Here is a 25,973-nt window from a genome sequence, read left to right on the forward strand (position 1 = left end):
TATGACTATAAAATTTATGGGAATTATAATAAATTATAATAATATCATAATTAGTTTATATATTTTTATCTATCTAGTCATTAGCATATTAAATTATATTTTACTTACAGCTGTCTGTCTTAATAATATCTGGACTTATGATGCCAATGTGACATAAGATTTTTTGCTGAAGTTGCTAAATTTGTGTCTGGAGTAATAGCCCATCTTTTGATAAGATCTTCCACTCATGCTTTTTTCAACATATTTAAAATGAATGAATCTAGAAGTGGTCAGCTAGTTATCTGCATTGACTAAACTAAGAAGTTTGTGAGAAAAATGGTGTGTCAAATGAAACCTTAGTGCATTTATGGTGTAAAAGGTAAAATGATAGACAGTGCAATCAACATGGACAATGAGTTGGAAAAACAGAGTGAATAGGATGCATCTTAACCATTGGCTGAAAGGGCCAAAGGCTCTGCCTTGCTGTAGAGTATTGAAACTTTTCTACCTCAGATAACACAATTCCAAAGTATCTGGAAAGATCAAATAACTTAATCTCAGTTATGTTGCCGAGTTGTTGATAAGGTAGCCCACAGACAGATGGCATCTGTTTTTTATATGAAACACCTATCTGGAAATGCTTGCTAGAATGCTTTACTTCCATGCTTGATACTTGGGACTCCATCCACTAATAAATTCATGAAATGTCAACCTACAGACTGCTTTTAAACTTTCCAGACCGGCTTAAAAGGCATTGATGGATGTGTTAATGTCAGTAAAGCATCATTTCCACTATGACATGGTAAATTTATTTTCCAACGTATTATGACAAATGAAAGGGAAAAAGAGAACTTTACCAGCTCATGAACCAGGTGCATCAAGTTCCTAATGACTTTGGGTTTTCCTTCTCGATTAGAACTGGATATGATGGATCCACTAAAGCTTTGTATGGATGCCTATTACCCAACTGCTAGCCCCACTATTACAGAAGTGAGCTGCAACACATGTAAAGCCTAGCCACTCTTCTAAATGTATAAAAAATATGTACCTGCTGCCCTCCATCCTACCAGATAATTTTTTGAAGGTAACATCTAGTAATCAGGAAAATAAACCTGTTTTGCTTAAAACAGTATTTTTTTAATGCTTAAAGATCCACACAAAGACTTAATAAATACATACCTGCATTAAAACAACAGATTCATATTAATAAACCAGACAATACAAGTTTAACAATACAGCATTTAGGACAAGGAAGGGTTTATTTGTCAGAGGGTTGGGAAGGGGGATTTTTAAAGCCTCTGGTTCTCAGCTGTCTCTTCCCAAACCCCTTTCCACTGCCATAATACTCCCAACAGCAGTCTTCCCCAACATGATCACAGCTTCACAGCAGTTGCTTAAAAAACCCAGCCACAGTGCACTGGCAGGAAAGAGACATATGAACTACAGAGGAGACCAACCCTGACTGCAGAGCAGCCAGGAACCCCCACTGTGCCTGCAGCCACAGCCCTGTATTGCAGTCCTGGAGGCAATTGCATCACTGGGCCTGGGCCAGGAACAGGCTTAACTCTCCCCTTCCACCTAATGAAGAGGGGAAGAGAAGGCAGATGCTCCTGGTTAAACAAATCCTGTTTAAAAGAGATAAAATGGTATAAACATATTTCATCCAAAACCCTTAGAAACCAGCTGGACTCTTCAAACTGGCTTCCAGGTGGAAAACAAGCCCCCCCAACTCTTCTCTTGCAAACCAGGGAAACACTAGCCAACACAGCAGATATGAAATGGTGATAGTGGGTAACTTCTGTTGCTGGTCCGTTGGTTAAATGCCATGAGAAAATGAAATAAACATGCTAAGACTGCCCAGAAAGGCACTTAAACACAGAGGTAGCTGGGGTAGTGTTGAGAAGGGAGCTACAGAGGTGACAGAGATTGGTGTGGCCCTGAGGTGCTGATGGGGAGCACCACAGCTGTGCTACGGCCATGCTGGTTGCAGGACCCAGGACTCTGTGCTGCACCATGGTCAGTCGCATTGGGGAGTTATGCACCGTGTTCCACGGAGACAGGGAGCTGGTGGAGGGCATGCAGTTGCAAGGAGGATAAAAGGGTTAAGAAATGGTCCTAAAAGGTGTAGAGGAACTTAGGAAGTCAATATTCGCTACAATACTAAAGGTCCTTAAATGCTCTGCCACTGAAAACAAAGTGAAATATTCAACTGAAATGGGCAAGTAAGAACACAGAAGATGCAGAGGGAAGGCAAGTGACTGCTTGACACTGGACTAAACTGCCAGAAAGTCTGTCTTGATGCTATACAAATAGCATGCTATATCACAAAAGAAGCAGCTCCTTGAAAGTGTGTATACCACGTAAACCTGAAGGATGGAGCTCCTATAAACCTGGATACAGAGCATGAATCAAGCTGAAAATATTTTAACCTCCTTCTTCAAAAAGTAACCCATGCAGTGTCACCCTGAATATCATCTACTTTTTATTAACAGTCTTTCAAAAGATCAAAAGGATCATGTTACATCACACTGTCATTTTCCTATATTGTTAAGAGTCACATGGTGGTTCTAAAATACCAGCTATATGATCTGTTCAATTTAGACAAAAGGCAAAGAGGTTTGCAATATGTAATCAGTCTTTCTACCTTACTGGAGTATTTGAATTTTAATATGATGTTGATCTTATAAAATGCATTTATATCACTAGGGTGACTGCACTCCAGAACTGTTCAAGGTTTTTCTATCAAAACAATTCTGTGATATAAAGCTAGTTTTTTAAAAAAAAAAACATTTTCAAAGTAAAAAATTCCCCAGAAGTACTTGATTGTGCTATACATATTTTTTTTCCTTTTTTATTTATTTTTTTTTCAAAAAAGTTCCTTGGCTGTGTAATTTGCATCAGCCTGGATGGCACAAAGCACAAGAGGTAATATTCTAAGGTTCATCTGACTCCAAATCCCAAGTGTACACAGAGAGATGCCACAGGAAACAAAGGTTTCCAGGCTTCTCACCATACCAAACAATCTGGGCAGCTGAAAGGTCCCTGATTCCTCAGATGGACAGCCAAGGAACTCTGAGAAGGAAACCAAAAAACCTAAATTTGCCCATGAACAATATTTGTCAGACATTTCTTTTGTCCTTGTAACCCAGTCCTTGAGAATTATTATATGCTTATATCTATGTGTCTATCTACCTACTTATATGTGTATTTTAAAAGGTTTTATTTATAAATGTTAGATATATATGTGTATTTTATAGCTATATCTATATTTTATATTTTATAGATATATATTTTATATATCTATATCTAAACCAGAAACACATATTTATTTTTTCATTCACAAGAGGAAATGTCTATGGCTCAGGCAGTTCTAGCTCATACCATGTCATCTGTTCTATATTAGGTGGACATTTCTCCTTTCTGCTCTTTGAACTTCTGGCATCTTATTCAAAGAAGTCTGTATCCAACTGATTCAGGCTTGGAGGTACAAGTGAAATTGTGTTTATAGTGTTTTCCTGTTGTTCACAGCTCATAAACCACAATGCAGATAACCCAGTTTTGCATCAACATTTATGTTCTTGCAGAACATGGTAGCTTACAATAAGAATGAATCATCCACCATAGTGACTATACTTTTCCCACACTGGTCCTGGTAATTGTAGTATAGGTATTTTGTGGAATTTAATGAAAGAATATATGAATCACAACATTAAAGAAACCAAGAGGATATCAAAAAAAGTAATAAATGTGCTGCTTAGTTGCAGTGCTTAACCTGACCTGTAGCTCACTTAAAAAGACAGTGTCCTTTAAAAACCACTAATTTTTCTGAACAAATCAGCCAAGTGGGTAACAGTGTGCTGCCAGGACTAGGCCCTTAGGGACAAATCGTACCCTTTTATGGCCTTATCTCCATAGCATTTATGATCTTGCACTATAACTAAATTGTATCAGATTATCTGCACAGAAATGTATGCCACTATTCTGTTTCACAGTTTGATAGAATAAGACTGTAACAAAGTTTTCTCATAGAGGGAATGAAAAAAGGGGTGCCAGAAAGCCTGAGGCTGTCACTTCTTCAGACCTACATTCATCATCTCTTGAACCTTTTTATAGATTTCCAGAAAATCCACTTTCATCAACACATCCTAAAGTATGGTTGGGATTGCTATAAACCTGCATCTGTCAAATAATTATCACACAGTTAAGTCTGTTTTACTGAAGGTATTAAAATACATTTGTGAGCATTTTGTTTGGTCTCCTCTTTAACTCTAAAATTGTAAAGAGCTATGCTGTATAAAGAAATTACAAAAGATTCTACCAACATTTCAGCTATGTTCCCATAAGCATTTTCAAAAAAAGTAGACCAAAACACAAATACATATATAAGTGATTTTCTTAAGCTGCTAATTTATCTCTTGTAAGTGTGGTGAATTTTAAATATAACAAAAGCTCATTTTCTCACTTCTGTTTTAATCCATTTTCCATGGTCAATAATTGTCATAAACAGCATTGCCTGTCCTTCTTTGGAAGTGTGTGGATTTGTAATTTTTAATTGGTAAATCAAGAGAGAAAATAATCTCCATAGCAGCTGCAAAATATAATGTTATTTCATTAATTGACATCTGCAAAACAATGATATGTTGAATATCACATTTGTTGCACACTCTTTGAAAATACTAAGAGATAAAAGTTGATAAAAAGGACTAACAGTATCAGAGAATGTAGTAGGACAAATATAAAACTATGACTTAAATGAAGGCAAAAATGCAAGGAAAAGACTGAGTCACACATTGCTATCAAGGAATCCATTATGGAAAAAATAACAATAAAGAACATTTTACTTCAGAATAGGAAGGAAAATCAATCATAGGACAAAAGAAAGAATGAAGACTGCAGTAATTCAATATGGCTCCCATTGCACTTTAGATTTATTTAAAAACTATTTGCCATATACACAAAATTATGAGCAATCTCAAATGTTTACAAGACATCAGAATTGAACGGGTGGCAGGACTGGGAAAGGAAAAAAATGCATAAGCACAATTGCACCAGACCTCATCTTCAGAGAATGAGAAGAATTAATTAATCTGTATGGAGAGTCAGGGTACAGCAACAAAAAATGTCTGAATGGAAAATAACCACATTATAAAGCTTCTATTCCTTCAAAAGGGAATATGTGACAAGTTGGATTCAAATGGTACAAGGATGAATGGAACATTTTTCATTAAATTCTACATTATGTGGATTAGCAAAAGTAAAAATTATGGCCAAAGTGCATCAAAACTGGAACATAAAAGGTAATGAGTGGCAAGGGAGGCAAGTGCCAGACAATAAGAATATCTGAAATGCACTGAATGAGAATTGTCTCTAAACAGAATTAAAACACTCTTGAAAACTGTAAGAACAGAAAATGAGAAAGGATGACAGTTGCATTCTGAAATGCAAACAGAACAAGAGGCAGAGAATGAAATATCATTATTGAACAGATCACAGAGGTAATTTGTAAACAAGAGAAATTAGTATAAATACGTGTCACAGGTTCAGACAAACATCAGGTAATTTGCAGGGAGGACGAACTGTAGAACATACTAAATAACACAAGGGCAGGTACCAACCAGTAAAGGACAAGTTTTTCAGGATCCAGACCACAGAATTATGTAAGAAGGTAAAAGATATAAGCAGTTTCTGAGAGGTTGGTAGTGAAATGGTTAAGTAGACAATGAAAACTTAAGGAAAAATACTTAAAAGCTATTGACAGGCTGCAAAATGGTTTATAATTTACAGTTTTATATTTTCTATCTACTAGGTGCTATATTATAGCTACAGAAAAGACCATTTGTTTTAGAAACTGACAGTCTGCTTTGAAGCTCCTTGTTTTTCTCCTAATTTTAAGCTTCACAACTATTAATAGGTATCTTCTTATCTTAGAGAGGATTGGCTACAGGGAAATACATGTCAAATACATTGTTGCTATTGCATTGTTCTGCTTTATCTGTGTGAAAGTTATTAGAAAGGTTAGTTATTTGCCATCATCAAAAAGTTACCCTTTCATGTATGGTAATTTCTAAATCTCTCAAATGAAACAGAAGTATGTATTATGAAACTTCAAATAGTGCTGATGCATTTCTGCATGCTGTTTCAAAATATAGCTGTGAATGTGAATTTTAGGGGAAAAAATTACTAATGAAACTGTGGCAGTAATATTAATATATAAGAGGTTACGAAGGTGTATTTCTTACAATATTCTGTCAATATATCATAGCTGTATCTAGAAAACTCCTGAGACTGCAGTAATTCCCAGCATGTAATGACAGTTACATCGAATGTGTAAATTAATTTCATAGCTATGTGAGGTAAACAAATGGCATGTGCAAGAAGAACCACTTTTCTTGATGACCAATAAAATACTTATCATAGGCACAAATCTCTAATTTATGCAACTCATCATTATTAAATATCATCTATTTGCTTAGGTACAGAGTTAACTGATTTAATTGCTACAGAGTTACTATGTACTTTAGTTACTTGGACTTCAGGACAATGAAGATGAAAGAACATCCTGAAGTTCCTTTCTTTGGGAACTGTGAGAACTGTAATGATTGCATCTCTGAGGAGTAGAAAAGAAATGGGACCAAATCCTATTTTCAAGATAGAAAGATAGCTCAATTAAAGCAAAATTAAATCCCTAAGGTCGGTTTGAAGGTTAGCTGGAGCAATCATATTAAGCAATTCATTCTGCATTATCTCCCAGATGCATAAAACCACATCAGATTAGACTAATAGTGGTTTGTCTGCTTAGACCCTTACTAGAAAACAGAGAATAGTAAAATAAATAAATAAATAAATAAATAAACCTTTTCCTAATTTTTCTTTGTCATCATTAGATAATGATTCTGTAGTGGGAAAAGCACCTACCCGTTTCCCCTTACTAAAACCAGGTGACTAGCAATGGCAAGAACTAAGGACAGTGAAGAGACCTGGATCATCACTTTCCTTTCCATTAACCAAGGAAGATGTACAATTATGTACACATTCAATTTTATGGCCTATGTCAGTGCAATACACTTAGTGTAGAATGTTATTGTTATATTTTAAACCTTGAGAATGCTGAAACAAAGGTCTTTTTCTAAATTGCGAGTGGTGTAACCAAAACTGGCATACAAATTGTCAGTATTCTGGCATGGATTTATTTAAATTCATAATCATAACCACTACATTTTCATTACTGTATTTCACACAGCACAAGCTGTGTGTCCAATATGCGTCACTTTTTTCCTGATATTTCTGATCAGGAGGCAACATGAAACCCTGTTCCTTGCAGTACTTATGTATGCAACTGCTTGTAGAAATCAGCTACCTAACTTTGTTTATATGCCTAGGAAAACCAGGGTGCTCTTTTAATATAACAAATTTAACAAAATCCATCTGGATCTCAAGCTGTGCTCATCATTCCTGTACGTGATAAAATAGTTTGTCCGTCTTGGGGAATGTTGCTGACAGCTTACTGAAACCAGTTACTGCCTAATCCATAAATGAGACAGAACTCCTTTCATCCACATGTGTTTTCTCTTAGTATCTGGGTGGTTGAAAGATCATCACTGCAGCAAGTTTAGATGTATTGCTGTGATAATGGAATCCACTAGCAAAGCAAAGCATAAAAATATAATGTAACTATTGTTGTCATCTATCTGTACTGACAGATATAAATAAGGCCACCAGCACTGTATTTTTTTAACTAAGTCTCAAAGCTGCAACAAAATCTTAAGTAAAGAGTGAAGTGCCTACCTCAGATTTTTAAGTATTCAATTCCCACAGTTAGTCATACAAGAATATAGGAAATTTTACGATAAAAAGAAACCAGAAAGCACATCTAAAACCATTCTCTCCCTTAGGTTACGATTTATTATTTACCCCAGATTTTTCCTCTAATTGTCTAAAGAATTTTAAGAGTTTTTATACTTAGTGGTATGAAATTATAATCCATAAATAAAGCATATTATTTTCAATTAAATTTCACTTACCATAAATCAATTTGCTTAATTATTTTTACATTTAATTTGAAATGCTGCTGATAGCCCTAGGATTAGATAGGCCAATTATATTATTTGACATGCAGAATCTTGCTCCCCTCTGTGTACACAATTTTTGTAGTTCTGAGTTTGGTTGTAGACAGATTACATGGGATTAGGAATGTTAAAGTATTGCCATAGTGACCAACTTTGTCATGAGCCTGCTGCAGAAAACTCATTATCCTCCTATGCAAACTTTACACTAAGGGGAGAGAGGCTCCTCCAGAAACCAGTTTAATTACACTACCGATCTGTGTTGTCTCCTGTAGGAGACATCAATTTCCTAGTCATCCAAGGACAGCTAACCTCCTGAATGTGTTCTGAACTCCTCATTTCTGCACAAAACTAATCCTGTAAACCTCCTGATATTCTGATTATAGAAGCCTTCCCCTAGGGCTTCTATTTGTTTACTATATCAAAACAACCTGGCTATGAAAGCTTCAGAATCCTAATATCATTTATTGTGTTTCTTTCAGATTTTTTTGACAAAGGTCCCAAACAAGCTCACACTGAGGTTGATACTAAAGTAGGTTGGCTTTGGTGATATGAGGAACAGGCTTACATCCAGTAATAATCACAGCCATTGATCGTTACTGAGGACATCGTAACCTGGAAATCAGGATGAGTAAACCATCATTGTCATCACCATCATCAGGACCACTATCTTAATTTAGAAGAGTAAGACACTAGCCCTGTACATACAAGGTGTTGTGTTTTGAGCCTGGTTGGCAGCCAACCACCACGCAGCCACTCGTTCTCCCTTCTCTTCTGGCAATAAAAAGGGACAGAGAGCCAGGCTTGGGGTTCGAGATAGGGCTGGGATGGGGAAAAAATCACCCTTTATGGCCATGAGCAAAAGGCAGACTCGTTAGGGGAAGAAAAAAGAACACACATTTATTATAGACACTAACAACACTTAACAGAGTAGGACAGTGAGACATATTGCCACATCTTGAGAACACCTTTCCCCCACCCCTCCCTTCTTCCCGGGCTCAGCTCTGCTCCTGATATCTCCACCTCCTCCCCCAGCGGTGCAGGGGCAGGGAATGGCGGGTGCAGTCAGTGCTGCTGCTTCTTCCATTTTCAGTGGGGGGAGCTTCTGGAACTTTTCCCCCCTGCTCCATTGTGGTCCCCCTCTCACAGGAGACAGTCCTCCACAAACTTTCTCTGACATGAGTCCCTCCCACGGGCCGCAGCGTTCCTCACACTGCTCCGTCATGGGTCACCAACTTTCTCTGACTGGATTCCCTCCCATGGCTGCAGCCTTTCCCGAGCTGCTCTGGTGTGGGACACCCCCGCATGCTGCAGTCCTCCCAGTGCTGAATTACAGCAGTGGGGCTACCTCTTCCCACAAGACCCCGGCCTTCTTCGGCCACAGAACCTTGATCAATAAGCCAGAAACCATGGGCCATAAATCAGTGTCTGCTCCACCGTAGATCTTCATGGGTGGCAGGGAGGAGCCGCCCTGCCGTCTCACCACAGGATACAGGGGGGTCTCTGCTCCGGCACACCTCCCCCCTCCTTTCTTCCTCCGTTCCTCCACTGACCTTGGTGTTGACGCAGCTGCAGCAACTCCTCCTCACAAGTCCCACTGCTCGTCACCACGTCCCTTCTTAAATATGTTATCGCAGAGGCACAGCTGACTGGCTCAGTTTTGGTGCAGAGATGGAGCTGACTTGGAGCTGGGGGAGCTTTGAGAAGCTTCTCACAGGGGGCCGCCCCTAAAGCTCCGTCCCCTGCCACCAAAAAACCCCACCACTCACTCAACCCAGGACACAAAGTCTTCAGCAGTGTCTGAATGCCACCACTTCTGCATCCTGACCATCTTCTGTATGACTCCTCAGAGGTATTTTCCTCTCCCATATATAATCTGTATTACTCTCTGAAACAGTGGAGAGCATCTCCTTTTCATACTCACTTAATAAAGCACACACAACGGCTTCTTACCTCCTAGGAAATCAAGTTGAAATTAAGCAATATGCTTACTATAACTTAGATGGAAGCAACAAAGAGGATAACTTTTCTGATGGAATAATCTAAGCTAAAGTAACTGCAATTATTAAGGCATAGTTTCAAAGAATTAAATTACAACATGAAATATGATTGCTTACTGAACATTTTTTAAAAGTACAAAGTCTATAAAAAGCATCCACCTTTTTCAGTGTACATGTTTTGGTTTTGCTTACATGTCTGCACATGTACGAACGTGTACATATCAAAAGCACTTAAATGTTCTCAAACAGTGCCTCAGAAAGACATCTTTATTTCTCAGGTGTCTATCACAGTAGAAATATGTGACTCTTCAAGTAGAATAAAATATCCATGGGTATATGAACATAATTTTCACAATACACTTGAAAATTTACTCAAATTACTTTTGGAGAGTTTCGCTATTACTGAACAAAGATTAATGTGCCATTTAGGTTTTTGCTACTATATTCATTATCTGACTTTTCCCATAAAAATAAGATAATTTTTCTTGTTCCTTTCAAAAGCCTGAAAGAACTATTTCTAGGTAATAAAGGACCATAAACCAAATTAATGGAAAATAATCTGTTATGTGCATTTGCCAAATAATTTTTCCAATATATACAGCATTTGCTGCCATAATTTTCTGCCTTAAGGTTTTTACACACCAAACCTTTTCAGAGTATAAAATGTTAGAAAACATAACATATTAAGAATTTTTAAAAGCATATTCAGAACTTCAACAGGCTAATAAAGGCATAACTGAACAATAAATGTGTAATAATAAATTGCCTTAAAGATTAACATCCACTATGAAAGGATAAAATAGCTCATTGTATCACCACTACTTCAAAAAAAAAAAAGTAAAATGACTATTATTGAAAGTAGTTAGATTATCTATTGAGTTAATAATTTCACATGAAAAAGCTGAAGAATGTGACATTATTATACACCTTAGATTTTATCACTTTTCAGTACTCCTCATTCAATGAAAGAGGAAAGTTTACTTATCTGTATGAAACTACTTTTCACCAAAAATACCTAAAGGTCTCAGATGTCCCATAAAGCATCCATGAGTTCTTTAGGACCTTCCAAATCATGAACTCCTGCCCTGTAAATCAGTTAGTCATGTTGGTTCCTTCTGCAGTTAATGCTGAGACACAGTTGTCATGAAAGCAATAACACAGAAATCAGCCTTGAGAGTCATGTAGGCTTCATGTCTGCATTTCAGATAGCAAAAGGCAGGCAAGAGTCAATACGAATCCCATCAGAGGCATCTTTCTTTTTTTAATTTCATATTTTGGCTTCTTTATAAGCAGAAGGCTTTATTTACTCATTAACAGATTAAAACTAAAAAGCTGTTTGGGAAATAATTTTGAATTATTTTCCAAAATATTTGGTTTGATAGGAAAAAAAATAACTGATTGCTATGAAAAGAAGGGTTACTAAGTCCACCATAGAGAGTTCGTATCAATATATACTTGTATATGTCCATCTATTTGTGGGAAACCTGTTTTTCAAATGTAGTCATTTTTCTTAGAAAGAGACATATTATTTTATGTTAATTTCCTAATATTACTTCTAAACAATGACAAATGAGAAAGGCAATTAGTATTAAAAAATTCTACATTTCTGTTTCTAAATCCTGGAGCTCCCTGTTTTGCTAGCAGCTCAGAACACTAGATGCATTTGTATCAGAAGATCTTTCATACAGCAGATAGCTTTTAGAAGTAGGGACTTTTCTTTATCCTTAAAGATTTTACTGAGAAATATATTGATAGGGAAAAATATTCTCTGAGGCAGTACACAAGTTTATGGTGATAAACACTGAACTTCTCTATAAGTAAAAGCAAGAAAAATGCTTGCTTTCAGTTTACAGATAAGAAATAAGAAAGATGGTTTCAATCTTGGTATAATAATTTTTTACATAGAAACATTTTGCAGCTGAAACATAGCTATGAATAGAAATTTAATCAAAGAATTAAATTATTTTAAAATCCTGGCATTAAAGTAAAAGGTCTAAAGCACACTGATGGAAGTAGAGATTTTGCTAAAGCAGCCTTAGATGTCACTTTATGAAGGCAAGAATGCTGGGGTCCTGGACAAAGATTGTCTTTCCCTGTAATGAAGTATATTTAAACATAGCAGAGTAGAAGAGGAGGAAAAGGTGCTGAAGGACCATGAGATCTTAGGGAATTATAACGAAAAGAAAGCTTTACAAAAACTTCATCCCCTCTTCGCCTACCATTCCTGAGCAGACAAAGCACTAGTGTGCAATCACTGTCTTTCAAATAGTAAACAACTTCTTTGCTCTAAGCTTTTTTGGACAAACAGAATTCCTTGAAATAGTGGTGATGTATAAAGGAACATGGTAACTATTTTTTAATTAAAAATTCACCCTGGGTAAATTAGAAAATCAGGAAATGTTTCAGTTCTTTTACTAAATTATAACAAAAACCAATAACCAAAGGTATTTACATGAAGCTGGCTAAACCCTTTATTCCACTGATTAAAGCAGTGAACACTTGTAGACCTACGTTTAAAATGTCTTCCTTATGATATGAAAAACAATTAGTTTCTGGATAACAAGATGTTGTTGTCTCTTATACAGTATTAAACATCCTTCAGAAAGCAGAATTTCAACTTCAGAAAATGTTGACAGTGGTTGTATTCTTCTAGGATCACACCATAATTCCCTAGATAACATGTTAATATTAAACTTCACAGAGAAAGCATTCAGACATTAAATTTTCAGTAACAGAGAAAAAAATGCATTTCACATTATCTTAATGTTTGTATGAAATGAGGTAACTAAAATGCCATCAGCAATATTCTCCTATAAACATATTTTTACAACATTCCTAGTTTCAAGACAAAGATTTCTTTTAGGGTAAAGTGTGAAAAGTTTTCTCAACTGAAGAAGAAATATGTTTACTATTAACATGAAAGGGTAAATTAGATATAAATGGACTCAAGAACCAAAATTTCATTACTGTAGTCTGATACTTTTAATCCATCCTAGATCATTGATTTATCACATTCTAGACATACAATTGTTTAATAAGTACTCAAAAAAAAATGAACAAATAATAAATCAAGCAAATATTAAACCCAACATAGCAATACATAAAGATCTTCATTAAACTACACTTTATATAGTCCTACATGTGAATGTTTTTTTTTTTAATTTTCTCAAAAAAGTATGAGTTGTTAATACTCTTTCCATTTAAATAGATATGTGTGTTTAAAACTGATTCTTTTGTCATGGCCAGTAAGCAACTACCTTCTTAAAATGTTTTCAGCTTCAGTCTGAAAGTAATGTAATTCAGCAATTAAAGATTCTGCTGAGTGCTTTGCTTTCCTAAAACTAAACCATAAACTAACCACTTAAAAGAAACATCTAGATTAAGGCCGTTTCTTCTCCCTTTCAAAAAACATTCAAATAGAATTATGTGCTCAAAAGCAGAATGAATGGGGATGCAAATAGTTTATAACTAATTAAATTATTAATTGTGCCTTTTCCCCACATATTTTGCTAATCATCTGAAATTATTCATTTAGATGTGGAACTGGGTATGTGAGGAAAACATGGAAATAGCCAGTATACTTAACCTTATGGTGTGCTGTCTCTTCTTGTGCAAAAGACAGTAGAATCAATAATAAAGTGAAAGAATGCCTTAAAATTAAGTAAAATTTAAACTAAATTTATTTGGGAATGTTCTCTGCCCTCACTCTAACTTTACTTCTAATAAAGGCGAGCTCAATACTAAACATTTAAGATGTTTTCCTATATCCATTGCAAAAATAGCTAAAAAAAGGAAACACCAGTCTTTTAAGTTTTTTGCAATTAACCTTATTTTTCTGCAAATACTTGTATTTTTTGAACAGACAAATAAAAACCTTTTGCACCTGAGAAAAATAACTTTTTAACCTACCTCGACTGCATATCTTGGTGCGTTTTGGACTGGCTGATTTCAGCTGGAGGTGAAGGGACTTGCTGTTGAAGCTCCACCAAAGACTGGTAATACTGTTGCTGATGATGTTGCTGCTGTTTGTACCGAGACAAACTGAAAAACAGCCCTAAAATGGCTTTCAAATTTCCATTCCTTATTTCTATTTTTTTTTTTTTTTAAAAAAAAAAAAAAAGAGAAAAGAAAAAGAAGTGAAAACACTGTGGTTTTAGGCTTCAGTTTTGTAACAGTTTTATACCAAAACATCTCTGTACATACCTATTGTTATACATGTTTATGCCTTATGCCTCTTAATTTATCTTTAATATTAGGGACATGTTAGGTGTCACTGATACTTTTTGTTATAATCTTTGCTTATATATGTGTCACTGTTGCAATAAACACGTATCTCCATAATGTCCTCATGATAAATCACATGTGCATGGTCATAAAGAGAAGTACAAAAACCTTAAATAATACACATAATCTGAAATGAATACTTCTGCCTTAATACAGTACAAATATTCCCAGTGAGCAGAGGTCCATTCAGAAAAATCTGAATTCTTTCTGGCCTTAGATACACTTCCTTTCTACCTCATGGCTTTAAATTATTTTCTTGCTTTTTGGGCAAATTCTGTGCACAGTGGGAGTGAACACTAGCTTCTAGAAAAATTAGAAAAAGGAGATGGTAAAAGTCTTATGGATGAGCACATATCCATTTGCAAGAATTTGCAAGGAACATGAGAGAAGAAAATTAATCCAAAATACATATTAAAAAGGTGACTGTAAGGTTTATGATTACATCTTTGAACTTTCCAACTACATGATTTTCTAGCTTTCTATTTTACAGTGCTATTACTGATTAATGAAGACTTCAAAACTACAGCTTTCACATAAGGCTAAAATAGCTACCTGTATGAAATTCTGGTGTGCCACAGTAGCATTCTCATGTGTCCCATTCCTTTCTTACTCTTTCCCCAGCCTGAGATGCAGGTTTTAAAAGGATAATGTTATTCTTTGCTCATAAAGGATCTTTGTGTCAAAAAAAGAAGCCTCAGGAGGCTTTAATGAAATTATCTGCAGCACTTAGGTATATTAATTATCTTTGGCACTGGAATTCTTGTGAAAGGTTTACATTAGGCCCATAGCCTTGTAACCTAACATGCAACTGCAATATTTCTGCCTTCCCTTCAAATCTAAATACTGAGCTGTATGTGTTACACAGCCTCTTTTAGAGAATTTTTACAGCAGAATTTATAAACAATGACTGTCATATTCATATCCTTTAAACCATACTAATTTTCTTTCAATAGGATTAAGTGAAATGTTAGTACATACACTAACAGACCAACAAACACTGGAGCCCTTATGCTCTTAACTCATTCTTCAAAAGCAAACACTATCCTGGGTATCAGAATATACTTTGCAAAATAGAAATCTGTTCTAGATTACCCATACTTTCTCATCTTCCTTATGAAGATTCTGCAGGATCTTTGATCTCTCATGAGACCACCAGAGATACAAAGAAGAACTTGCTCAGATTTAGAAAGCTTTTTTAGTGACAATGACTTTTACAGTCACATTTTCAAGGAAGATCATTATCAAGGAACACAGAAAAATTACACTTAAAGTTATCTTAAACCAACAAAAACATTCAGCTATCCATTTTTAAGTTGCTCTGATTCTAAAAGATTTTCTGTATGTGTAACTACTTTATTTATTCTTATGATTTTGTATCAATTAATGCTCAAGAAAAGAACCCTTTGTTAAATCCCACTCACCATTTTTTATTTTAAAATTTTGCTTTGTGTTAAACTATATTGTTTACTATTTCTGAAGAATGTTATCAGTTTCAAACTTCTTTTTCTTTCCTACTTTTGAATAAGTCAAAGTTCAAAGATTTCTCTAAAACAGAAAAAATCCAGGAACTTCTAATATGTACTAAGCACTTGCAAGGAAGAGAAGGGGAGTGTTTTTCTTTGTAGCAACTGGATTATTATTTATCATTTGTGTACTCCAGTAGAGATTCTGCAGCCAAGATTTGAACATAACTTTTACTCTAGACATCTTTGCTCAAGTGTCAAACTGAGGTGGGAAACTGGTTGTGAAATCTTCAGTCCTTATTAAACTCATGGTTTACTGTTCTAGAATCTGTCTGGTCATTAATAAATGACCCAGTAGTAACAAGACACATTTACCAAAACTTATTACAAGAAACAGACTTATGGTTTTTAGACTTAATTGATTTTAAATATAAACAAGCTGACAAAACACTATGAAGATAACTTGACAATGTAATGATTTAAAAAAAAAAAGTCTTCTTTTTCTCAATTTATTCTCCTCAAAAGAAATTGTAATACTCAGGATTGTCCATCTAAAAAAATAGTATATTTAAGCAAATCACACTTCTGTGATACTTTGAACTAATATTATTACAAACATAGTAGCCAATTTACAGCAGATTCATGACCAACTGCAAAACAACAAATTTTAATCTTAGTTCAGAACTCAAGGTCTACTTTATTAAAATTCAGTTTTAAAGATTAATGAATTTTTTAAAAAAACAGTCCCTGCATTTAACACTATGTAGTATTATTGCTTTTAGTAGTATTTTAATTTAATGCTACACAGATGAAGCTTGTATCTTACCAAAAATTATTTTCCAAAGCAAAACAACAGTATGAATAAAGTAATGTATTACAGAATGCACTCAGATTTTGATTTAACAAAGCACAGAAGTGTCATGTTCTGTGTCATATGCCGTGTCATGTTAGCAAGCAATGAAGAGTATTCTTATGAAATAAATTCATGCTATTCGCATATTTTATTGTTATTTCATATACAGGTATAAATAAGCTGCACTAAAAAATTCAAGTTCTAAACAGCTTTGAGATGAATGGTAATATGGAAATGTTTTCATGCATCAACATATCTACAGTGTATACAGAAGTTCTTTTAAATCAGTTAAGGGGCTTTCCATAAGTAGACAATCAAAAAGTGAGTGGATAGTACATATCGTGACTGTGTTCTGCTAATGTACTAGAAATGTGGAAATGGTGAAAGATAACAATTCTGAGTTAATTTTAAAATAAAACAGTAGTTATCATTCAAATTTTTTTCTCTGGATATCATCTAAAATTCAACTGAAATTGCCATCTCTGAAAAAATGTATTTTTCCTTCTAGTTTTCAATTGTGCTACAAGGAAAATAAAAATATATGGTTGCATCTTGTCAATATGTATTGCCTTCAGCTGCCATGGAAGTCAAAGGGATTTTGAAGGTGCACAGCACCTTGCAGAACTGCTTAATTAGTTACAAGACAAACGTATGTATGCATTTTTTTAATTTCCAAGATAAAGTATCCACCTGACTTAATTTTACATTCATAAGACAAATATTACATACTAATTAAGAAAACTGGTATTTTAATGGTTTTGTTTTAATATATATATTTAACTTAGTTGTAGCTGTATTAGGCAGTCACTTGAGGTGACTAATAGAGCAAAAAGGGCTATAATATAAGCAGCAAGACCATTCACTCTTTCACTTAATACATGACATCAAAGGAATACAATAATTTTCACTCATCCTGACAGCATTATTACTAATAAGAAATTCACTTAAACAGATAGTCTTCCCTGAGTTTACTTAACTGAGCAAGATTCTCATATTAATTTTTATTGTTTTGAATCCCATATATAAACAAGTTTAAAAGTATGCTTGGCAAAAGATCTACCTATCTAATATTCTGGAGATAACATGAAAAGATTAATACTATTGAAAAAATTATTATTTTAAAACACTGTCTCAGGCTTCATAAGCATATTGAATTTCTTAGTTTGATTTCAAGGGAAAATTAAAAGGTAATCTAAATTTCTCTCTCACTCACTACTATGACTCCATATTTGCATGTTGTTCAAGACAGTTGGACTTTGGTATTTAGGTGCAAATAATTTGTATTAAGAAAATTATTTTTCAGAAAAAAAAATCCTGTTATTTGTTCTGATGATCTGTTTCTCTTACCTTCGGCAGAAAGACCTTGGACATTTACTCCTCTGGCTGCCAGAAAGCTAAGGCAGACATCAACATTCTCAATCTGCAATGCAAACAGAAATAACAAGCAGTATAAGACTATTTGACAAAATGTAGAATTGCAGGGGAAAAAAAAAAAAAAAAAAAAAAAAAAAAGAAACAGCTCAGGAATGAATACTTTACATTCACTGCATACTACAGCTCTTTACCAAAGTTTAACAAGAATGATTACTGCTAATTGGGGAATTGATATAAAGCTTTCATTGTCCATTTTGGTGCTTAAAAACAATTCATAAATGCCCAATCCAGAATGGCATGCTGGCAAATCAGCAACCCACCTACTTAACATAAAATTGGATTTTATACGCTACAAACAAGCAGTAGTGAAAGCATCCATAGAGGATTAGACACTGAGTATATGTCTGGAGATGTGGGTGACTGTATTAGCTAAAAACTGTAAGCAAAAACCTCCAACGAATACGTTAGCAAAGGTATTTCCTTGGGCTGATGTAGAATTCTGTGGAAATGATGTCACAGCTGTGGTTTATTCTCTATTTCCTTCAAATCTTATACTAAAAAATTTCTAATTTATTTACATTTATGCTTCTCAGAAGAGTGCTTGCTTAGTGAAGGACATGATGCTGACTTCTGTTGGTAGTTTAGAAGAACTCTATAGTTACCACAGAGAGTTTTAGATGAGAGAAGAACATGTGGCATAAATGTAGCTCAATATAAGGATAAAACTTCTGTCTCTAAAACAAGTAATCACAGAATTAATTTAACTCCTTTCATGTGTCTATTTGTAATAGATTAGGGAGCCAGAATGTTCCAAAAGGTTGTCTTGAGTCACCATCCCCAGCTGGTTCCCCCAAACCTCGCAGGATCAGTGAAGCAAATATCCAGCTACACATGTAAAATCTTTTAACTAACTGGTTTGTATAGAAATATGCTGCTGTGAAAACAGAAAAATTATGTATAGAGAGGTGTCCTACGTCAAATGCCTTCAACAGATGTGATTTTAAAATACATTTTTTAGGTTGATGGATTTTTTTCAAGGCAATTAGGACCACAAAAATAAAGCAAAATGTTTAGTAATGTATTGTAAATACCTATTTTCATTGGAGAAAAATAAAAAAAAGGAATACTCAACATCAAAAACATAAGCCTGCAGTAGATCAAGTCCATGCATTTAATTTTATTTAAATGTTAACACATTTTACAATACCTTATATCAATGGTTTTCAACCATCAAAACATGAAGGGCAAATTAATTGCTTGAACAAAAGCTACTTGATCCTTGGTAGAATCTTTTATAGCCTAGGAGAAGGGTCTTTTATTATTGTCATCTTTCTGTGATTGTAATTCTGCCATTATTCTCAAAAAGTGATATTAGCTGAAAGGAATATAAATATGCTTTTTACTACTGACCCTAGAAGTATATATTACAAGCTCACGCAGACTATCTTGATCCATATGTAGTACTTAGAAACTTACAAGCACCTGAAAAATTTTGAGATGCACTTTTTAAGCACAATAAACTCCAAAGCATTTGTAAAAACATATTTTAAAAAAGTCTTTGCCAACACTTGTTTTCAAGGACATGATACCATTTATAGGGAATGATAAATAATCTCTCTCCTGAATCAATTTAAAAAAGAAACCCAAAACAAACAACAAAAACCAGACCCAAACTCTGTACCTAATGCTAACTAAAGTTACTACCAAATTATGGTTTACCCTAAAGCTTTCATAAATCAGTTTGCACAGCTGTGAATGTGGAATAACCCATCAATGGGGTTACTCCAATATTGGCCCAATTCAGTAATTGCAGAAACTTAGGCCTTAATTCTACGTTTTCTTAATTGTTTATGTAGTTTTACACTACAAAAAAAAAACAAAGAAACCAGGTCACTTTGTAAGGTGCAGAGATGTGACACAGCTAAATCAGTTGAAAGCTGGCTGCAGCTAAAATAGGAAGATCTGCTTCTTCCTCACCTCCTCTTCCTCCCAGGCGTGGGGCCCTGCTGCTGCCACCTCTGCTGGGCTTCAGGACTTCTCTGAGCGCATCGGGATCTGGCTCTGTGCAGAAAACTTGCCCAACAAAAAAGGCAAATGGATTTTAGTCACTCCAGTTTCCCGTGCAGTCAGATGAGCAGGGGAGTCAGCAGAGGGGAGGGCGCGTCCCAGCCTGAGTCAGGCATGGTTTGGGAGAGGAAGAGGGTTGTGGGAAGGAGGGACAGGCAGATGATGCCAATCCTGATGACAACAGCAAGGCACTGGGCTGGCTCAAACCCTGCCTCCAACTACACCCCTGCATCAGTCATGAAAATAATGCACACAATGAGAATATTTCTACTTGACCTTTAAACAACATCAACTACATCAGAAAGCAATTTGAATAGAAATTTTCCTGTTCTGAAGAATTTAAAAGAAATGAAGATTTGTTTGGATATTAGCTGAGTAACTGAGTGTTTCTTTGAACTTTCAAATCAACTATAATGCATAATCAGCTACTTCAAAGATGGGAAATTTTGCTCTACAACTAAGATGGAAGATGAAAAAAAAAAAAAGAAAAAAAAGAAAAGGAGAAAAATCAGACTGATGTCAGTAGCATCCATCTCCGAGTAACTGAAGCAATATTTTCTAGCAGACCTCCTAGTGTAACAAAGACATTTTTCATAATGGACATGTGTACTCTGCAGTAGTTCAGGAGACCATAGCTATAAACAACTAATTTATTAGAGAAGATTAAAGCTCTAATGTGCTGTGAAAACTTCTCAATATCTAACTGCAGTACATAATATTTAGTAAATAGTAAGCCTAATACATAAACCTTGACATACATTTAAGTTGATAAACATCCTACAGAAATGGCACCTGGTTACTTTATGTGTCTACTTCTACAGCATATGACTTTGAAGTCACATCCCTTAAACTCTCAGACAAAACTAGTCATTACCATTAACATCTATGACTCAATATACTGCAGAACTACAAAGCAAATTCTGTTTTCCTTCGTTGTTCACCAAGGGAATTGTAATAGAAGCCCTAGGTCCAAAGTCATCCCTCTTGGTGGTGGTGTATGAAGTAATAGCAGTGGCCAACTTTCAGACAATGGACTGTGGTTGCACTGTTAGCCTTATAATAAAGTCTTGTTTTGACTTGTGAATTGAGCAAGTTTGGTGTGGCAACTCACAGCCACATAATACACTGAAAATGTCAGAATATGACTCTTAGTTTTCTGATAATAACTGTAGTTAATATACAACTCTCAGGAACTGCTAGGAAATTCAATGAAATGTGCATTAATATATTCTTGGGTTATTTTCACTTTCTTTCCTCTCCAGTCTAGAAAAAGTTAGTCTTAAAGTTGTCTCATTTTGAAGCTTTCAGTGTGTCTCTAAACATTGCTTTAATTACCTACTTCTTGCCTTAGCAAACCACAGTTATTCTTTGAACTCAAACCCTAGCAGCCCCAAACACTTTTTATTCAAACTTACTAACAGATGAGAGTAATTTTGCAATTACAAAAGTTCTAAGAGATTTCAAGCAGCTTCCACTCCTCAATACTGTTTCAATCAAGAGTGGTATGAATCCCTGAGGTCCATGTTTATTTAAGTAGTTAGTGGTAGGGTTATTATATACTCGGGTAAACTCTTCCTAGAGCTGAACTCTGTATATGCAGAACTCTACCTGCTTATATATCAAGAGCTGAAGATTTTGTAGTGTAACACTTACCACAGACGCCAGACAAATTTTGTATCTTACATATGCCTACATTTTTGTAGCGAATTTTGCTTGCAAGTTTATAGCAGAACTGATGTTCCTCATTAGTTGTGAATAGTATCATCAGAATTACAAAGTGTTGTAGCAGAAGATATAGTTAATTAGAGCACAGAATTCAGGACATAGAGATTGACTCCAAATCTTACATATTGAGACACAGAAAGTGAGTCAAATTTGTGAATTTGCTTCTACAGGTAGATGTTGTCAAGATCAGACTGTTCAACAGCACTCCATCACTGCAAATTCCCAAAATTTTTTGTTCCAAGGCACTCATTTAATATTAAAGATTCAAAAGAGTGGAAGAAATGCAGTACATTGAATAACAGATTTGCCACAAAAATCTTAAAACCTATAAATGAGATAAAGATTTAATGATATAATAAACCTTCATTACCATGTAGATATTTGTCCACTTAGCTATTCAATTAACCATGTTGACAGTCAATCAAGACTATATGAAATTGCTTTTCAGAGGTAAAAAAAAATCTGTCATGGATAATATAATCACTTCCTCATCAAAACTCAAGAATAATACGTCAAATTCTGAAATGTACCTCCAGCATTATATGTGCAGATAAACTCAGCTAAAAGGATGATAATTTGGGAATTATGATTTATGGGCATCATCAGGTAAAGAACACCATTTGATGCTTTTTAAATTAAGCTTGCTGAGTTATGTTTACAATATACTAAGCTTCTTTCATAAATCAAGTCCTTTTAATATTGCTCATACACACAGCATTATAAAAAAGCACATGAAATATTTATACCATAAATACTGGTGAACCCTAAGATTTCTACACCCACATTTTAAGGGGTTGTAGTCCAAACAATGATGTACAAATAAACAGCAGTATCACAACTCTGATAGTATTAATACATTACTTGGCATACAAAGAATATACATTGCAAATCTGCTGTAACTTATTACATTGCGTAGTTGTGGGTAATCTGCTTTTGACTGGAAGCTATTTGAAATTTTACTGACAGAAATTTTACTGACAGAAATAAACCAGACTGTGGGACTTGCATGTAGATAAACAGTAATACTTATTACCCATCAGTTAACAGACTTATAGGAATAGCTCATTTGTGGGATTGTACTCACTAGTGACTCAACATATAGAATATGTCTATTTATTATAATTATTTTTGCTGTTACCAAGATTAGCTTTCATCTCTTTTGTCTGGCAGACAACACTTTCTTCACTTCCAAACATATATTTAACTGTGGGATGCTCAGAAGACAAGTAATGATGACTAATAAAGCATTATGGTTTTTTCTGAATTTATAAGAAGCTCTGAAAAATATCTTAGTTTGACTAACCCTCTCTTGATATGTTTATTAAAATATAGTTTAAAAGAACATATAGACACATACACAAGTTAGTTGTTATTTGCATACTTGGGACTGGATTCCTCCTGTTGCAGAATGGGACACCTTTATAAATATGACACCTTACTATTACAGTGTTTCTATCCATCTACTCTCCTAAAATACTCTTGATTATTTTGGCAGCAAAAGTAAAACAGTAATATCTGTTAACACTCCATTCAGCGCTATCTTCCATAGTTCTGTGTGTTTTGACATTCTGTTTCATGACCCAAAACTTCAGATAAAAATTGGCAAAGATCTGCTATGTGGAAGTTTTCTAATGTTGCTGATGGCTGATTAGGGACATTCATAGAAACAGTCTACCACAGAAACCAAGAGAGTCACAAATATATGTGCCTTCCAGAGCACAGAATCTCCATAAAACTCTTCAGTATTCATCGCTTTTTTTTTCCAATACCAATATTAAATAATACTCCTTTGAGATTAGCAGTGTTGCATGAGATAGTCTGCGTCATAGTAACTGTATTTCAAACAGACTTTAATAGCAAGATTTCTTCCTAAATTTCCCCACAGTATTAACCTGAGTTGAAAGACCTGTATTTGACTCTTTCTTTCCCATGGATATCCATAGCTAACAAAATTTGTGGAGGTCAATGGATTTAAATGAATGCAGAATGAGAAAATAATTTGTTGTTGTTATACAGCTCATGCTCATTCCAGTTCTGTAGCACCAGTAGAATCAAAATCAAATAAAAATACAATTCAGGCCTTGCACGTAGCATCCTGGACTCTAAATTCTCAATGTATACAAGCTGCATAAAATGAATAAAATGAAAAATGGAAGACCAGATGCTATTTGTCTGTCTGACTTTCACATGAACTGAGCATGGAAGGAGACATACTATCTTTTGAGTTCTGGGTACTTGCTTAGTAGTAGGTGAAGTGCCAGTGATATGATCTTAATTGAAGGCTCTAAAAAGAACAGAGATTCAGGGAAGCAACTGAGATGCCTTTGTGTGCAGTTAAAAACATTTTTGGTGCACATGTTGGAGCTGGTGAGAGAATTAAATTGTCCTTCAAAGACTCAGTTATATAGAATGCTCTGGAAGAAACTGGAAAATATTTCAAGGTGGACATGGCTTGAACTCTGATCTTCCCTCGACTAATAGAGAACAGTATGAGAATTAGTCATGTACACTCTCACAGATACCTGCTTAAACCTCACACACACACACACAGAATACGTAAAAGGCCTACTTTTTGGCCAAATGTATAATCTTGCACAACCTGCTACACCTAAAGCTGTTCTCAGAGCTTGAGAAAGACAAATTTATTTCACTTTCTATTCTTAATTGACTCATCCACAGCACACATCATGACTCGTTGACAACTCAGTGTGGTGTGGGAAACACCCAGATTTTTTGGTTTTCCTTGTAACTTTGTTCCTTATGGGTTTTGTTCCCAGCTGGTTTCACTAGTTTGTATTCCTGTTTTGCCTCTCCTTAAAACAAATGGCTGGAAAGCTACAAGGTAGAGATAAAAAGAGAAGACGCTTGCACTTCTATACTGACATATGTTTTTATCCTCAGTTTTATCGCTAAAATTATTTAACAAAGCCAGACTTCATAAATCAGGCAGGTGGATATTCAGGTTTTTTTTACTACTTGCAAAATAAACACAGGTGCAATGCTTCCTTCATCAAAAAATAAAAATCAAACCACTCATGAATTTTCTCCATTCCAAACAAGTGATAACTGAATACACTGCCTGATATTCAACTTACTACCATGCTTGTGCTGTACATATCTATATGTACTACGATTTTGTCAGGCTGAATGTTGGTCCCAAATGCCAATTTCTGATAGCTAATTTACACCAAGGAGGTTCAGCTGAAGTCAAAAAAGTATTTCCAGATTAAAACTGATATACTAAAATAGACTACCCAGTCCAATATCTTTATCTCCTTGCCTATCCATTCTTCAAATGCCACACAGTCAACACTGTTTGTGAGTCCAGGTGATTCTTAAATGATCACTTAAACAGTATTCAATAATGAGAATTCCCTGTTGTTCTTCATTTGAAAACAGATGCACAGCACAACTGAAGTTCTACTCACCTCTTTAGAGAAATTTGCGAAGAGTAATAGAATTAAAATATAAAAAATCCTTAATGTCTTTATAATTGTACATATTCTGTAGTACAAAACATATCTAAACCATAAAAAGTAAGCAATTATGATTTGTTATAACATATGGTAAGTTTTGTTGTAATTATTTATAAAATTATAAGAAAAAGCCTCTATGCCATGCACTCCATTTGATTTGGCATTGTTGTTGATTTACCCATTTTCTGTGAAAAGCTGTCACAAAATTTTACTTACAAAATTGTTGTAGTATTTTCCCTACATGGTATTGCTCTACGGTATCCACAATATGTACTCCAAAAGGGAGGATCCTGCTGCAGAAAACACTTTTTCTCAAATTTATCTCTACTGTAGCTAGAACAAAAGAGTAGGATTAAAGTCTTTCAAAGGAATAATGTGAAATAAATTCATATGGGCTCATTTTGCAAGTATTATAGTTGAACTATAACAAGTAGATTGATTTCTTTTAATGTTGCACAGGTTAAACTAGTTTAACACATCTAAAAGGAAGCCATCTGCTTTCTTCTCTCTTCCATATTTAAAGCTGGGTATGTTTATTGACATATATATGTGTTCATACTAAGTTATTACTAAAAGATTTTTATTATTGAGCAAGACTGACTAAAAGCCTTACATTTTCACATAGATTCCTTGTGAAGAAACTGTATGTAGTAGTATTATTATGTAATATAAAATATTTTTTACTACTT

At 34.8% G+C, this 25,973-nt stretch overlaps 1 protein-coding gene across 8 annotated transcripts in view; it reads right to left on the bottom strand.

The window, feature by feature from the left end:
- The window catches only part of NAV3 (neuron navigator 3), a 417,901-nt gene that overhangs the window by 149,495 nt on the left and 242,433 nt on the right, over positions 1 to 25,973 (bottom strand). For all 8 annotated transcript variants that reach the window (XM_032999780.2, XM_042792193.1, XM_032999779.2 and 5 more), the window contains 2 exons: positions 17,990 to 18,062; positions 13,952 to 14,129 (listed from right to left, as the gene is read on the bottom strand). In XM_032999780.2, the coding sequence (XP_032855671.1) occupies positions 13,952 to 14,129; positions 17,990 to 18,062 (251 nt within the window). The remainder of the gene's footprint in view (positions 1 to 13,951; positions 14,130 to 17,989; positions 18,063 to 25,973) is intronic.

This window comes from Tyto alba, unplaced genomic scaffold, assembly GCF_018691265.1.
Source record: "Tyto alba isolate M040663 unplaced genomic scaffold, T.alba_DEE_v4.0 Super-Scaffold_2, whole genome shotgun sequence".
In the NCBI taxonomy this organism is placed as follows: Eukaryota; Metazoa; Chordata; class Aves; order Strigiformes; family Tytonidae; genus Tyto; species Tyto alba.